Raw genomic sequence first — 15,153 nt, 5'->3', positions numbered from 1 at the left:
GGAGACCGTGGATCAGTGCGATGGGGGCGGGTCTGGATGGGAGACTGTGTATCAGTGCGATGGGGGTGGGTCAGGATGGGAGACTGTGTATCAGTGCGATGGGGGTGGGTCAGGATGGGACACCGTGGATCAGTGCGATGGGGGTGGGCCTGGATGGGAGACTGTGTATCAGTGCGATGGGGGTGGGTCAGGATGGGAGACTGTGTATCAGTGCGATGGGGGTGGGTCAGGATGGGACACCGTGGATCAGTGCGATGGGGGTGGGCCTGGATGGGAGACTGTGTGTCAGTGCGATGGGGGTGGGTCTGGTTGGGAGACCGTGGATCAGTGTGATGGTGGGTCTGGATGGGAGACTGTGTATCAGTACAATGGGGGTGGGTCTGGATGGGAGACTGGGTATCAGTGTGATGGGGGTGGGTCTGGATGGGAGACTGTGTATCAGTGCGATGGGGGTGGGTCAGGATGGGACACCGTGGATCAGTGCGATGGGGGTGGGCCTGGGTGGGAGACTGGGTATCAGTGCGATGGGGGAGCGTCTGGATGGGAGACTGTGTATCAGTGCAATGGGGGTGGGTCTGGATGGGAGACTGTGTATCAGTGCGATGGGGGTGGGTCTGGATGGGAGACTGGGTATCAGTGCGATGGGTGGGTCTGGATGGGAGACTGTGTATCAGTGCGATGGGGGTGGGTCAGGATGGGACACCGTGGATCAGTGCGATGGGGGTGGGCCTGGGTGGGAGACTGGGTATCAGTGCGATGGGGGAGCGTCTGGATGGGAGACTGTGTGTCAGTGCGATGGGGGTGGGTCTGGTTGGGAGACTGTGTATCAGTGCGATGGGGGTGGGTCTGGATGGGAGACTGTGTATCAGTGTGATGGGGGTGGGTCTGGATGGGAGACTGTGTGTCAGTGCGATGGGGGTGGGTCTGGTTGGGAGACCATGGATCAGTGCGATGGAGGCGGGTCTGGATGGGAGACTGTGTATCAGTGCGATGGGGGCGGGTCTGGATGGGTGACTGTGTATCAGTGCGATGGGGGTGGGTCTGGATGGGAGACTGTGTATCAGTGCGATGGGGGCGGGTCTGGATGGGAGACTGTGTATCAGTGCGATGGGGGTGGGTCTGGATGGGAGACTGTGTGTCAGTGCGATGGGGGAGCGTCTGGGTGGGAGACTGGGTATCAGTGCGATGGGGGTGGGTCTGGATGGGACACCGTGGATCAGTGCGATGGGGGTGGGCCTGGGTGGGAGACTGTGTATCAGTGCGATGGGGGTGGGTCTGGGTGGGAGACTGTGTATCAGTGCGATGGGGGAGCGTCTGGTTGGGGGACTGTGTATCAGTGCGATGGGCGTGGGTCTGGGTGGGAGACTGGGTATCAGTGCGATGGGGGTGGGTCTGTATGGGAGACTGTGTATCAGTGCGATGGGGGTGGGTCAGGATGGGACACCGTGGATCAGTGCGATGGGGACGGGTCTGGGTGGGAGACTGGGTATCAGTGCGATGGGGGTGGGTCTGGATGGGAGACTGTGTATCAGTGCGATGGGGGTGGGTCAGGATGGGACACCGTGGATCAGTGCGATGGGGACGGGTCTGGATGGGAGACTGGGTATCAGTGCGATGGGGGTGGGTCTGGATGGGACACCGTGGATCAGTGCGATGGGGGTGGGTCTGGGTGGGAGACTGTGTATCAGTGCGATGGAGGTGGGTCTGGGTGGGAGACTGTGTATCAGTGCGATGGGTGTGGGTCTGGGTGGGAGACTGGGTATCAGTGCGATGGGGGTGGGTCTGGGTGGGAGACTGTGTATCAGTGCGATGGAGGTGGGTCTGGGTGGGAGACTGTGTATCAGTGCGATGGGGGTGGGTCTGGGTGGGAGACTGTGTATCAGTGCGATGGAGGTGGGTCTGGGTGGGAGACTGTGTATCAGTGCGATGGGGGTGGGTCTGGATGGGAGACTGTGTATCAGTGCGATGGGGGTGGGTCTGGATGGGAGACTGTGTATCAGTGCGATGGGGGTGGGTCTCGATGGGAGACTGTGTGTCAGTGTGATGGGCGTGGGTCTCGATGGGAGACTGTGTATCAGTGCGATGGGGACGGGTCTGGATGGGAGACTGTGTATCAGTGCGATGGGCGTGGGTCTCGATGGGAGACTGTGTATCAGTGCGATGGGGACGGGTCTGGATGGGAGACTGTGTATCAGTGCGATGGGCGTGGGTCTGGTTACAGATTGATGTGAATTATTCTTATCGCACTGGATCTGTGATCAGTGAAACAGTGTATGTCATAGGTATGATTATAATCGATTGAGATCACTATTTGTTGAAAGAAAATGTTAATCCTTAAATATACAAAGTCAATGCACCGAATGGACAAGGCAAGCCCTTCATCCATCGCCTTCCTCTCTCCCAAAGCCAACTCATATTCAAAGTGAGTCCAATTCATGGCCCCCACAGAAGGGACGTACTCGATGGAAACTGACAAGAACAGGCATTACACCTGATCTCCTGTTTGATCCTCTGCTTGATCTTCGTCAAAAGGCCGGGATGATCACTTTCAAGTCGGTGGAATGAGCCCCTCAGCATTAGGTGACAGGATCCGCTGTGTAATTAGTGAGAATGGGGTTGTTGAGTCAGTTTACAGTCTGGCTTCTTGCTGGTTCAAGTGGATCTCATTGCCCGCTTCTCCCTCTCTCACAGATTATCATAATCCCGTCACCAAATTCCTGATGTGTTGTCTCAAATGCTGCTTCTGGTGCCTGGAGAAATTCATCAAGTTTCTGAACCGTAATGCCTACATTATGGTGAGTGAGGAGCTGAATGGCTGGCGGCATTTGCAAACAATCTCGCCCACTGAATGTCTCCAGAGTGATGCATAACCTCTTTTTATGTCTAATTATAGATTGCTGTTTACGGTAAAAATTTCTGCGTATCAGCCAAGAATGCCTTCAAGCTCTTAATGAGGAATGTGGTCAGGTAAGTGAACCTGATGATGCCTGATGACTTGTCGTAATGTTACATCCTGAGCTCCGTCGCGGTCCAAGGTGGGGCGCTGGGGTGAGTGTGGGAGGACTGACTCCCTGTCTCTGAATGCTCCCATCGAATATTGGGGTGTAAGGTACCGGCATCTTCCCCATCTCTCTCTTTCACTGTATCTCTCTCCCTCGCCCCATCGCACCTTGCGGACGCTCCCCCACCTCTTCCCAAGCTTGCGTCTTCCTCTGGGAACAGTTTGATTCCGGGCTGTTGTCTCTTCCCAGTGGTTCGATCCCCGTTGACACCCTTCACCGACAAATTCTTTGTGGATTAATTGACATTAAAGCGACATTAATCTGATTGATGAGCAAGTGGAGGGTAAAGCTAGGTAATGTACATTATAAATTATCTGAACATGTTTGAGGGAATAGAGTGGAGGATCAGTAACCTGCGAACAAAGAACCAGGGTTGGGGTGGGGGAAGATGAGGAGAATTCACCCAGCGAGTTGATGTGATCTGGAATGTGCTGCCTGAAAGTGCGGTGGAAGCAGATTCAGGAGTAACTTTCAAAAAGGGGAACTGGATAATAAATATTTAGGACAGCAGTTGCTGAGTTCTCCTTTCGGGGATATAGGTTTACAGTGTGAGGAGCAAAGGTTAGATGCGATGTACAGGCAGGTTATTTACTCGGAGAGGGTGAGTGCCTGGAATGTGCTGCTGGGGGAGGTGGTGGAAGCAGGGACGATAGCGATGTTTAAGGGGCATCTTGACGAATACATGAATAGGATGGGAATAGAGGGATACGGACCCCGGAAGTGCAGAAGGTTTTAGTTTGGACGGGCAGCATGGTCGGCGCAGGCTTGTAGAGCTGAAGGGCCCGTTCCTGTGCTGGACTGTTCTTATCATTTGAAAAATGCTTGACTGTCTCCGCAACACCATCTCCTGTTCTCCCCCCCCCCCCCCCCCCCCCCCCCCCCCCAACCTCTCTCTCTCTCTCTCTCCCTCTCTCCTGTGGGGAGGTGGCATTGGCTGCCCACAAGCTGGGAGGAGGGAGGGGCACCGGGAGGGGTGGGAGGCACCCCGAGAGGTTGGGGTAGGGGGAGAAGGTTGGGAGGCGGGGGGACGAGGGTACCCTGGTGGGGGTGAGTGTTCTGGGGAATGCAGAGTGATGACGCCCTGATGCGTGGTATGAATGGATTGCCAGCAGCAGGATGGACTCTCTCTCTGTTTGTCTCCTTCAGGGTGGTTGTCCTGGATAAAATTACAGACCTGCTGCTGTTTTTTGGGAAGCTCCTGGTCGTCGGTGGAGTGGGTAAGTCACCTGACCGAGAACCCGCTGCCTAGCGCGCGAACATAACAATAATCTGAAGGGGTGAGTCGTACTCGAGACTTGTTTAAAGTCTAATGTCGTTAAGGAAGGCCGCAGGGTGAGGGACAGAAAGGATTTTAGCAGATGCTGAATGGAGTTGACGGGGAGCAGGTAAATTATAGCTGCTGGTGGTTGGGTTTGGGAGGAAGGGACATCAGGCCCTTCAGGGGAGAAGTTCGGAACAACTTCTTGACACAAGAGGTTGGTGGAAATAATAATAATCGCTTATTGTCAGAAGTCGGCTTCAATTAAGTCACTGTGAAAAGCCCCTAGTCGCCACATTCCAGCGCCTGTTCGGGGAGGCCGGTACGGGAATTGAACCCGCGCTGCTGGCCTTGTTCTGCATTACAAGCCAGCTGTTTAGCCCACTGTGCTAAGCCAGCCCCTAGTCCTTCACACAATTAGCAGTGAAGGCCAGCTCCATGAATCACCACTATATTGGAGTTTGATTTTTTTTCAATGCTCAGTAAGAGCGCTAAGGAATACGGAGTAATGTCGTGCATGTTAGTGGGGACACAAGCAGGGATTTGTGTGATTTCTGGTTTACAGAGAGGCTGAATGGGCATGCCCTATTCCATTCTATTTTACCCGGTGCTAAATAGGGATTAGGCCGGATTTGTCGGAGATTGGGATTTAATGGCAGTTGGGAGGGATGTGTTGGTGGTTATGGCGGGATGAGAGCTGTGGAATTCTAATTGAAGATGTGTTAATACCTGTGGGACATTTTGAGCGGGGGAGGGGTGTTGAAGGATTAGGTGGAACGCTGTCAGGTTGGGAATGATTGGGCCAGGAGGATACAGGCTAATCCTTTCTTTGTACACAGGATAATCCCTTAAACCTCTGCACAATGCAGTGATGTTCACAGGGCCAGTGCTCACCACAGTATTACTCACATGGTGCTGCCTGTTCACTTTGTAACTCCAATTGATTGTTTTCCCATGTTTCTTTTTTCCTTTTTCAGGTGTTTTGGCATTTTTCTTCTTCACTGGGCGGATAAAAATTCCTGACCCGACATTCCAGGCTCCGGTCCTGAACTACTACTGGCTGCCTATATTGGTACGAGACAATATTTTTAATGGAGCAGTGACTGGCAGCATTTTGAACCGAGTTGGGGAGAGTCCTGGGTGGAATTGGAGGACATTACGGGAAGAGGAATCAATTGTGGGGGGAGGTGGGGTGGATGGGGATAGGGACTGGGAAGAGGGCAGGATCAAGGATTCCGCAGAGCGAGAGACGAGCTGGATATGGAATTTGGAAGGGCGCAAGAGTCGGGAATTCCGCGGAGATGGATGTGGGCAGCACAGTAGCACAATTGGATAGCATTGTGACTTCACAGCGCCAGGGTCCCAGGTTCGATTTCCCGCTGGGTGACTGTCTGTGAGGAGTCTGCACATTCTCCTCGTGTCTGCGTGCGTTTCCTCCGGGTGCTCCGGTTTCCTCCCACAGTCCAAAGACGTGCAGGTTAGGTGGATTGGCCATACTAAATTGCCCTTCGTGTCCAAAAAGGTTGGGAGGGGTTGTTGAGTTGCAGGGATGGGGTGGAAGCGGGGGCTTGAGTGGGTCGGTGCAGACCCGATGGGCCGAATGGCCTCCTTCTGCACTGTATGTATGTTCTACAAAGGAGAATCTGGGAATATTGGGCTGGATTCTCGGGTCCCCCAACTGCATATTTCTGCGTTCCCGCCACTTGGCAATGGGATTTCCCATCGAAGACACTCCAAGCCGTCGGGAAGCCGCGGACGGGGGTGGGGGTGCTGCCAGCGGGAACAGAGAATCCCGATGACCAGAGAATTCCGGCCTCTGTGTTTATTCCATCGTGAACCACGTTGGAGCTGTGGGTCAGAATGATCTAATTTGGTCTTTCCACTGGGCGCCAGATGAATCCGACAAGTGGGGAAATTTTCCCAGATAACCTGTTGCCAAGACTGGAAAATGTGCGGCAATTCCTCCCCCAGTGCAACCAATGAGGCCCCCCCCCCTCCCGCCCCCCTCCCCTTCACTGTTTTGAGTCCGGATGACTATTTCAGAGCAAAAAAAGAGGGAGAAATGAGGTGGATTTTATGCTGTTTAAGAGGGGTGGAGTAGGTGGAGCGAAATAGGTCTGGGATAGTTGGGGGCTCTGCAGATTGGCAAAGATGTCACAGACACGAGACAAAGGGACTGTTAATGGTGTGAAAGACTAAAGAAGGTGCCGAATGTGGCATAAATGTGAGATAACAATGTGTTAATGGCAGAGCAGGGGGTCCGCTGTCTGCGAAGGCAGGACATCAGCAGAAGCGACAGTTGGCCATGTGGGGGAGCGGGGAGCATTGGCACAGAAGAGAAACTGGATTAAAAGAAGTGTCACGATGGAGGAGAGAGTTAATGGTCTAGCGTTGTGGAGCTCCGTGTCAAGGACAGAAGGCTGTAAGGTGCCTCATTGAAAGATGAGGTGCTGTTCCTCCAGTTTGCGTTGGGGTGTGTTGTGCACGGCTTTGTGGCGGTGCCTCCTGTAGTTCAATAGTTTGCGCTCTGCTCAGAAACTCTGTGGGGGAGGAGGGAGGGAAGTTCATCCAGCGGGCTGTCAGTCAACAGAATGGACGGAGAAGTTAAGATGACTTAACGCATTTTTCTTCTGTGTCTCTGTTCCTCACAGACTCTGGTAGTCGGATCCTATATGATCGCACACGGTTTCTTCAGTGTTTACAACATGTGTGTCGACACCCTGTTCCTCTGCTTCTGTGAGTAGCCTGGAGCTCCTGCTCCCACTCTCCCGTCTCCTAGCGTTTGGGGCTGCTCTGGTTGGGATTATCCCGCCACCCTTCACTCCATTGGAATGGGATTCAAGCTCTTTCATTTGGGGGGGGGGGGGGGGGTGTGGAAATATCTGGGGAGGGGGAATGGGGGCGCTTTTGTTTGTCAAAGTGGCCCCAGCATTTTTTGGAGTGGGTGCAAATTTCCTGAGCTTTTCGAGGAAGAGAGAGAGAGACCGGGATGGCCCCTGAGAGAAAAGCAGCAACATTAACATTCGGAGCAGTTTCACATCACTGCCTGTGGGATCTTGCCGTGCACAAATTTGCTGCCCTGTTTGCCACATTCCAATTCCGAATCACAGCATTGTTACCGTGCAGAGGGAGGCCATTCGGCCCTTCAGGCCTGCACCATCTCTCTGAATGAACAACTCACCGAGTTCCATCCCTCCATCGCCACCATAACCCCGCACATGCTTCCTTTCCGGCTGACAGTCGAGGTCGCCTTTTGAATGCCTTGATCGAATCTGCGTCCCCCAAGCTCCGGGGCCGCACATTCCAGACCTCAGTCACTCGCTGGGTGAAATACATTCCCCCCCCCTTCTGCTTCTTTTGCCAATAATTTCAAATCTGTGCCCCTCTCATTCTTGATCCTTTCGCAAGCGGGGACAGTTTCATAGAATCATAGAATTTACAGTGCAGGAGGAGGCCCCGGGTAACTGCCCAGAGTTTGCACTCTCTCCCCGTGTCTGCGTAGCTTATGCCGCCACTCTGACACCCCGAGACAAAAGCAGCGAAGAGTTACAATCGAGGTCATGATGTCTCTACAAGGGCGGTAATTGAAAGGACATTTGGCCTGCTCAGGATGAGGTCCCGCCCCCTGACTGCTCTGTCCAGCCCCCTCATGATTTTGAACATTCTATCAAATCTCCACTCGGCCTCCTCTTCTCCACACCCAAACTCTCCAACCAATGCACCGGACGGAAGCTGCTCCTGTAACCATTCTCTTGAATCTCTTCAAGTATGGGGCTGGTTTAGCACAAGGCTAACTCGCTGGCTTTGAAAGTAGACCAAGGCAGGCCAGCAGTACGGTTCAATTCCCGTACCAGCCTCCCCGAACAGGCGCCGGAATGTGGCGATTCGGGGCTTTTCACAGTAACTTAATTTGAAGCCGACTTGTGACAATAAGCGATTTTCATTTAATTTCCGTGCTTCCCCCCGTGACTGTGCTTTGAAACATCTTTCATTGGGACATTATTTGGGACACCCGAGGTCACGAACGGTGCTATATAAATGCAAGTCCTTCCGTCTAACCATCTTTTATCTTTCCCCCACAGTGGAGGATCTGGAGAGGAATGATGGCTCCCTGGCGAAGCCCTATTACATGTCCGCCTCCCTGATGAAAATCCTCAACAAGAAAAACAAGTCTGTCAAATCCAAGGAGAAGAAATGATCTCCACCCAGCTCTCGTGACATTTGATGACATAACGTTGTCGGAGGCCAATTGTCGCCATGTGTCAGGGAGGGAGAGCAGATTTTGTGACGATGGGTTGGGGGATGGGAGCTGAAACCCAACAAACTATCAGTAGAATTTATTTTCTGTGATTCCGCCCCCCCCTCCACATCCCCCTCCCCACCAGGTGCTGAATAATGGCCACTTCCCTGAATTAAAGAATGTACTGTTTCTAGAGGATACAGCCGTGCATCTGTTGCTACTCTCACAGTAATAAACCCGATTGTGCTTCCTGTTCCCTGGGATTTTCCCATTTTGACAATGACCTTTTCCTGAATCCCTTCCCCATTCCGACAAGAGGGATTCTACCGAGGCACCTTATGAACTGGATCCAGGAATGGGTCAGCGATTCCCTCCAGGGCCCATCAGCCACTTAAAGTGGGACTTTAGTTTTATTTGATGCTGCTTGGTCCAGCAATACTGCTGACTCTCTCTCCCGAGCCTTAATCAGAGGTGAATTTGAATTATTGCACTATTTACCACTTGTGCCTTTTGAAGAAATGACTTGCATCTAAAAAATGATGGTCTGTGGAAATAACAGCTGTATTGTCGCTCTCGCTCTTTTTAAATTATTGCTGTGACTATATTCACTGTTTTTAAATATGAAACCTTCCAATCTTTTTTTTGTGATTCATTTCTCCTGCACCTTCCTCTGTAGAATTGTAATATTTTCTAAAGGCAGTGGGGCACCTCCAATATTGAATAGGTTCCAGCAACTCGAACGGGATCACTGGGATGGAAATTCCGCAAAACTTGTGACCCTGAGACAACAGCAACATGAAAACCTCGCTTGCTCCTCTCTCGTTATCCTTCTATCCACTCTTCTTGCCTTCTCACTTTCACCCCCTCCCTCCTTCTCTCTCTCCATTACCTCTCTTTCTCCCTCCACCTCTTTCTCCATCCCCTCCTCAGACTCTCTTCTCCCTTCGGCGCCTCTCCTCCTCTGCCTGTCTCTTTCTCTCTCTCTCATCTCCTCCTCCATCCCTCTCCTCTTTGCTATCCCTCCCTTCAACCTCACATCCTTCTCCCCCTCCTCCCTCCATCTGCTCTCCTCCTGCTCCTCCCCTCCCCTCCCCCCCCCCCCCCCCCCCCTCCTCCATATGTAGCACATTTCAAATGGAATCAACGCTGGGCTGGGTGGCAATTTTCCTTTCTCAGTCTAACTGCAGCAGGTAGCAGGGAAACTGCTGTCAGCTCCTCTGGGAAATGGTCAGATTCTGCAGGTCAGTCAGGCCTGGAACCAAAGCTTCTCCCCGTGCGGCCTTTTAACCCTTTGACTGCTGGAAAGCTTTAAAAGGAGGAACGACAGCAGAGGGTGGATTCTCTGAGCTCCTGCTGTTCTCTTTGGTTTCCGATTGCGTTCTGGGACCAGGAGGATTGGGGCTGATGGCGAGATCATTAATACCCAAATTGTTACTGCCCGCTTCCATTTAGAGAAAGCATTCACCTGGGTCACACTCACTGCAGTTATTCCGCGCCGTGCAGCTAGGCTGGCATCTGTGGCGAAACAATTTTACAAATTAGTGCATCGATTGAAACAGTAATCGATTGTATTTTAAAGAAAATCCATCAGCTGTTAACACGACAATTAGGGCCAGTGCTCCTCTGTTGTCTGATTTTCTGCTCCCATCCACCAACCCAGTCCTCTATTTAAATCACCTGCACTGGGGTTTAAGCCTTGGTTTTCACAGCCTGGGGTGGGCGGGCGGGCTGGCGAAAGGCTCTGGGCTGTTCCTTCTTTTGAAGGACAGAACCAAGTCTGTTGATGTATTTTAAAACCCAGTGGAACTGTCAAGGGTGGTGTTAAGCTCGATAGACGACTCGACTCACTGGCAGCATCAGGTGGCTTCATCTGAGAAAATGTATTTTTGTAGATATATCGTGATGAACTGTTTTTCCTTATTGCACTTTTTGGGGTTGTTGTTTACGCAGGAGGTGGGGTCGGGGGGATCACTTGGTGAAGGATTAGAGGGGGGGGATCTCACTCCTTGCTGTTGAGAGCACTTTGTTAAATAGCACTTTTGTTAATAGCTTGTACCACGCACTACCTGTTCAGACATGAGGTGTCAGCAAGCAGCCCCTGTTCACTGTCACTGAACCATCACGTTGAGTTTCCGCCTTGCCGAGGTGTAAATAAAGATCCATCTCTTCCCTTTTCCTCTGAAGCTCCAGCCTGACGCATCCTTTAGAGTTTCTGCAAACTTATCCAAATCTCTCACCACTTTCTTCCCCCCCCCCCCCCCCCCCCCCTGATGGTGACCAGCACTGGGCGAGTCAGTACAAGTGTTAGCACAAATGCTGCGAGCTATCATGGCTGTTTTTGCAGTTTTAGAGCTCGGTTTAAACCCATTTTTAAAAAAAAACGATTTGGAAGAGTTCCTGTGGTTGGAGCTCTCATGATCAATTTGACTTTTTTTCCATCTCTCTCTTGCTTTCTCACGCTCTCTTCTCCCTTTCACTCTCTCCCACAATGGAATCTCTGCATTAGTTACACGAGTCAAACTGCATTGCACTTTGAGACTCCTTTTAGTGAGCCTAGTGACCAACAAGAAGGAATGTCTTCCCTTGTGTGTGTTGGGAGGACGCTGATGATGGCAGTGGTCTCTGAGCCCTGCCGGAAGTGCCCCTGTGGAACAGACAAGGCAGGGGTCTGTGACCTTTCACCTGAATTGTCCTCGACATGTGCCTCCGAGGTGATGGGAAAGGGGAGTGTTTTCTCTCGCTGCCTCGCTGAGCCAAGTCCAGGTGACCCCAGTGGTGGACTTCAGGTGAACCCTCGTGCCTTCTCGAGAGCTCAGATCAGAATGTACAGTTCGGTTTATTCATTTTTATTTTCAATGTGTTTTAAATTGTGTGTTATGCCGCTGGCTCAGCTAAGAAACAAACCTGTCCAGATTTACCCCTATTGCCATTGTGTGAGACTGAGAGGCTTTTCAGTGCAAGAATGAGACTGGGACCGTGCGCTGTACTAAGCCCAAAGACACACATCGGCTGATTTGCTACCAAACCTGATGTGTTTTTTAAAGTTTGCTGTTCGGGAAGTGTTTCTGAACTGGACACAAAGCTGAACATTTTAATTGGCGTGTGTGACAGGGCCCAATGTGTGGTTTTAAATAACATATAAATGATCTGTTTGTCAATTTGCAAGCTGCGGCTGTGGAAATGTTTTTTTTTTAAATAAACATTTTAAAAACTGAGGGATTTTTATTTTGCTGCCCCTGCAGTGATTTGCAGCTCGTCACTTTCCCATCACCTCTGAGATACATGTAACTCAATGCTTCAAGATAAATGGCACCTTTTTGAACGGCCAACATGTTTGTAAGCAGGATTGGTGTTGCAGGGCAGCACGGTGGCGCAGTGGGTTAGCCCTGCTGCCTCACGGCGCCGAGGTCCCAGGTTCGATCCTGGCTCTGGGTCACTGTCCGTGTGGAGTTTGCACATTCTCCCCGGGTCTGCGTGGGTTTCGCCCCCACAACCCAAAGATGTGCAGGGTAGGTGGATTGGCCGCGCTAAATTGCCCCTTAATTGGAAAAAATGAATTGGGTACTCTAAATTTATTTTTAAAAAAGGATTGGTGTTGCAATGTCCAAGCAATGCATTCTGCCTCTTGGAGAAACACCTTGGGCGGGATTCTCTGTTAGCCGACGGCAAAATTGGGAAAGGCAATTAGGCGGCGAATGGGTTCCGATGCCGAAATCGTGGCAGGCACCGATTTGACGGCAAATCGCAATGCTCCTTGGCAGTGGCATCAATGCATTCCGGAACACACATACAGTAGGCACCATTTGCATATCATTAGTGGGTCTGACTCGGTGTTCCACGGGGCCTCGGCCATTTTCCACCTGCAGCTTGTCAGCCTCATGAGGGTCAATCAGGGGCCCGGCGTTGCAATCGAGAGTGTTCCACGCCGCACTGGTGCTGGCGCCTCAACGGTAGTGGAATTGTTCTGGGTGCCGTGCCGGTTTTTCTGTGGTAAAAGGATTCTGTGTTGGCGTCAACACTTCGTCTCGGAAACGGAGAATCCTGCCCCTTCTCTCTCGTCCCAGATCCTGGATCGTTTGTAGTCTGATTTATCAGTACTGTCTTCCAAATTGGTAACTTTATTGTTTTATCACTGTGTACAATCATTAAACAGCTGAAACCATCCATTAATAAAGGTTCTTGAGCAGTGAATGTTCCTGTGTCTCTTCTGGTCAATCAGTGTTTACCGACTATTGCCTCTCGCCCCCTGGTCAGGCAGCTGTATAGACAACTCCCTGTAACCGCATTCAACCCTGCCAGAGCCGAGGACCCTGCTGCCTGTGACCTAACTGAGACCGAGTCCTTTTCCCCAGTCGGTCACCCCTGTGCTCACTGACCTACATTGACTCTCCGTCAAGCCATGCCTTAATTTTAAAATTGTTTACAGATCCCACCATGCCCTCGACCCCCTCCTCATCTCTGCAGCCTCCCCCGGTTCCACACCCCTCCAAGGTAAATGTGCTTCTCTATTTCTGGCCTATTGGCCATCTCTGGTTTTAATGACTTCCCCCATTGGAGGTTGTGCATTCACATAGGCCCCAAACTCTGGAGGTCCCTCCTGACATCTTCGAATGAGCGGGTTTTATGAGGGAAGGCTGGCTTGTTTCCACTGGAGTTTAGAAGAGTGAGGGGGTGACTTGATTGAAGTATTTAAAATCCAAAATGGTCCAGACAGAGTGGAGTTGGAGAGGATGTTTCGTCTTGTGGGTGAGTACAGAACTAGGGGAACCGTTCTAAAATTAGGCATTGTCCTTTTAGGACAGAAATGAGGAGAATTGCTTTCTGAGGATTGTGCGACTTTGCAACTCTCTGGGCGGGATTCTCCGCCGCCCTGCGCCGGGATCGCGCTTGGCGCGGGGGGCGGAGAATCGATGTTTGCGCGGGAATCGTGCCCGGAGAATCGCTCGCGCGCGGATTTCGTGGGGGCCAGCGATTCTCTGGGCAAAACCGGCCCAGTTCCCGATGGCGTGGTTCTAACCAAGTGTTGCCGGTCAGGAAGCTCGGGTGGCGGCTGCGGATTCAGCCCGCGGCCGCCCTCGTGGGGGGGCGGGATGGAGCACCGGGGGGGGGGGGCACCTCATGGGCAGCCGGGGCAGCGATCGGGCAGCTGGCATCCCGGGGGACCTACATTGTCGATGTCGCTCCACAGTCCGAGTCCTCCATGGCAGCGGAGAAACATTTAAACTGACAATCCTGTGCAGTACCGAGGGAGTGCTGCACTCTCAGCAATGCTCCGAGGCACTGTTCTGACGGAGCGCAGGGTCCTACTGTACTGTGCTATAGTCCACGACATTATGGTCCTTTTCTGCTCACTATTACTGCCTCGGGGTAAAATTCGCAAATTGAAGAAAAACACTCTCCAGTTCAAATCCCCTCAGTCATTTCACTCTTCTCCCTCCAGATGTAGTTGGATACAAAGAAACGGGAAATACACATTCCAGGAGTGAAGGTTTCCCCAGATAACCTTGTCAGTGGTTTCTCAGTCACGTGAGAGATTCTTTCAGGTCCTACCAAAAGTAGCAAATAAATGTAAGGCTCAGGACCTTGACACAAGAGCGATGAAAGCTTTTCGGTTTTTTAAAAATCAAAGCCGTGGCCCATTCTCCAGAAGGGAGAGACCCGGCCCAGCTTGGACCCAGGAAGATAACCCAGCACCTTAAACCCTGTGATTGCCTGATATCTCCTATTGTGCATGTAATAATAATAATCTTCATTGGAAAAAATGAATTGGGTACTCTAAATCTATATAAAAAAAAGAAAGAATTTGTGTTTGTGTGTAAAATGTGTGTGAAAGAATTTGTGTGTATGAATGTATGTATGTGTGTGTGTGAATGTACGTGTGTGTGAATGTACGTGTGTGTGAATGTACGTGTGTGTGAATGTACGTGTGTGTGAATGTATGTGTGTGTGAATATGTGTGTGTGAATGTATGTGTGTGTGAATGTATGTGTGTGTGAATGTATGTGTGTGTGAGTGAATGTGTGTGTGAGTGAATGTGTGTGTGAGTGAATGTGTGTGTGAGTGAATGTGTGTGTGAGTGAATGTGTGTGTGAGTGAATGTGTGTGTGAGTGAATGTGTGTGTGAGTGAATGTGTGTGTGAGTGAATGTGTGTGTGAGTGAATGTGTGTGTGAGTGAATGTGTGTGTGAGTGAATGTGTGTGTGAGTGAATGTGTGTGTGAGTGAATGTGTGTGTGTGTGAATGTGTGTGTGTGTGAATGTGTGTGTGTGTGAATGTGTGTGTGTGTGAATGTGTGTGTGTGTGAATGTGTGTGTGTGTGAATATGTGTGTGTGTGAATGTGTGTGTGTGAATGTGTGTGTGTGAATGTATGTGTGTGTGAATGTGTGTGTGAATGTGTGTGTGAATGTGTGTGTGTGTGTGAGTGTGTGTGTGTGACTGTGTGTGTGTGAATGTGTGTGTGTGAATGTGTGTGAATGTATGTATGTGTGTGTGTGAATGTATGTGTGTGTGTGAATGTATGTGTGTGTGTGTGTGTGTGAATGTGTGTGTGTGAATGTGTGTGTGTGAATGTGTGTGTGTGTGAATGTGTGTG

The 15,153-nt window shown here is 51.2% G+C and overlaps 1 protein-coding gene across 1 annotated transcript in view; it reads left to right on the top strand.

Annotated features, from left to right (window-relative positions):
• slc44a4 (solute carrier family 44 member 4) overlaps window positions 1-12,751 on the top strand; it is a 91,982-nt gene extending 79,231 nt beyond the window's left edge. Inside the window, exons 17-22 of the mRNA XM_072475513.1 lie at window positions 2,692-2,795; window positions 2,894-2,967; window positions 4,209-4,279; window positions 5,298-5,392; window positions 6,972-7,056; window positions 8,403-12,751. Of these exons, the coding sequence (XP_072331614.1) occupies window positions 2,692-2,795; window positions 2,894-2,967; window positions 4,209-4,279; window positions 5,298-5,392; window positions 6,972-7,056; window positions 8,403-8,518 (545 nt within the window). The 3' untranslated portion in view covers window positions 8,519-12,751. The remainder of the gene's footprint in view (window positions 1-2,691; window positions 2,796-2,893; window positions 2,968-4,208; window positions 4,280-5,297; window positions 5,393-6,971; window positions 7,057-8,402) is intronic.
• Window positions 12,752-15,153: the final 2,402 nt, after the last annotated feature.

This window comes from Scyliorhinus torazame, chromosome 14 (assembly GCF_047496885.1).
Source record: "Scyliorhinus torazame isolate Kashiwa2021f chromosome 14, sScyTor2.1, whole genome shotgun sequence".
NCBI lineage: Eukaryota > Metazoa > Chordata > Chondrichthyes > Carcharhiniformes > Scyliorhinidae > Scyliorhinus > Scyliorhinus torazame.
This window is presented reverse-complemented; position numbering and strand designations above follow the sequence as displayed.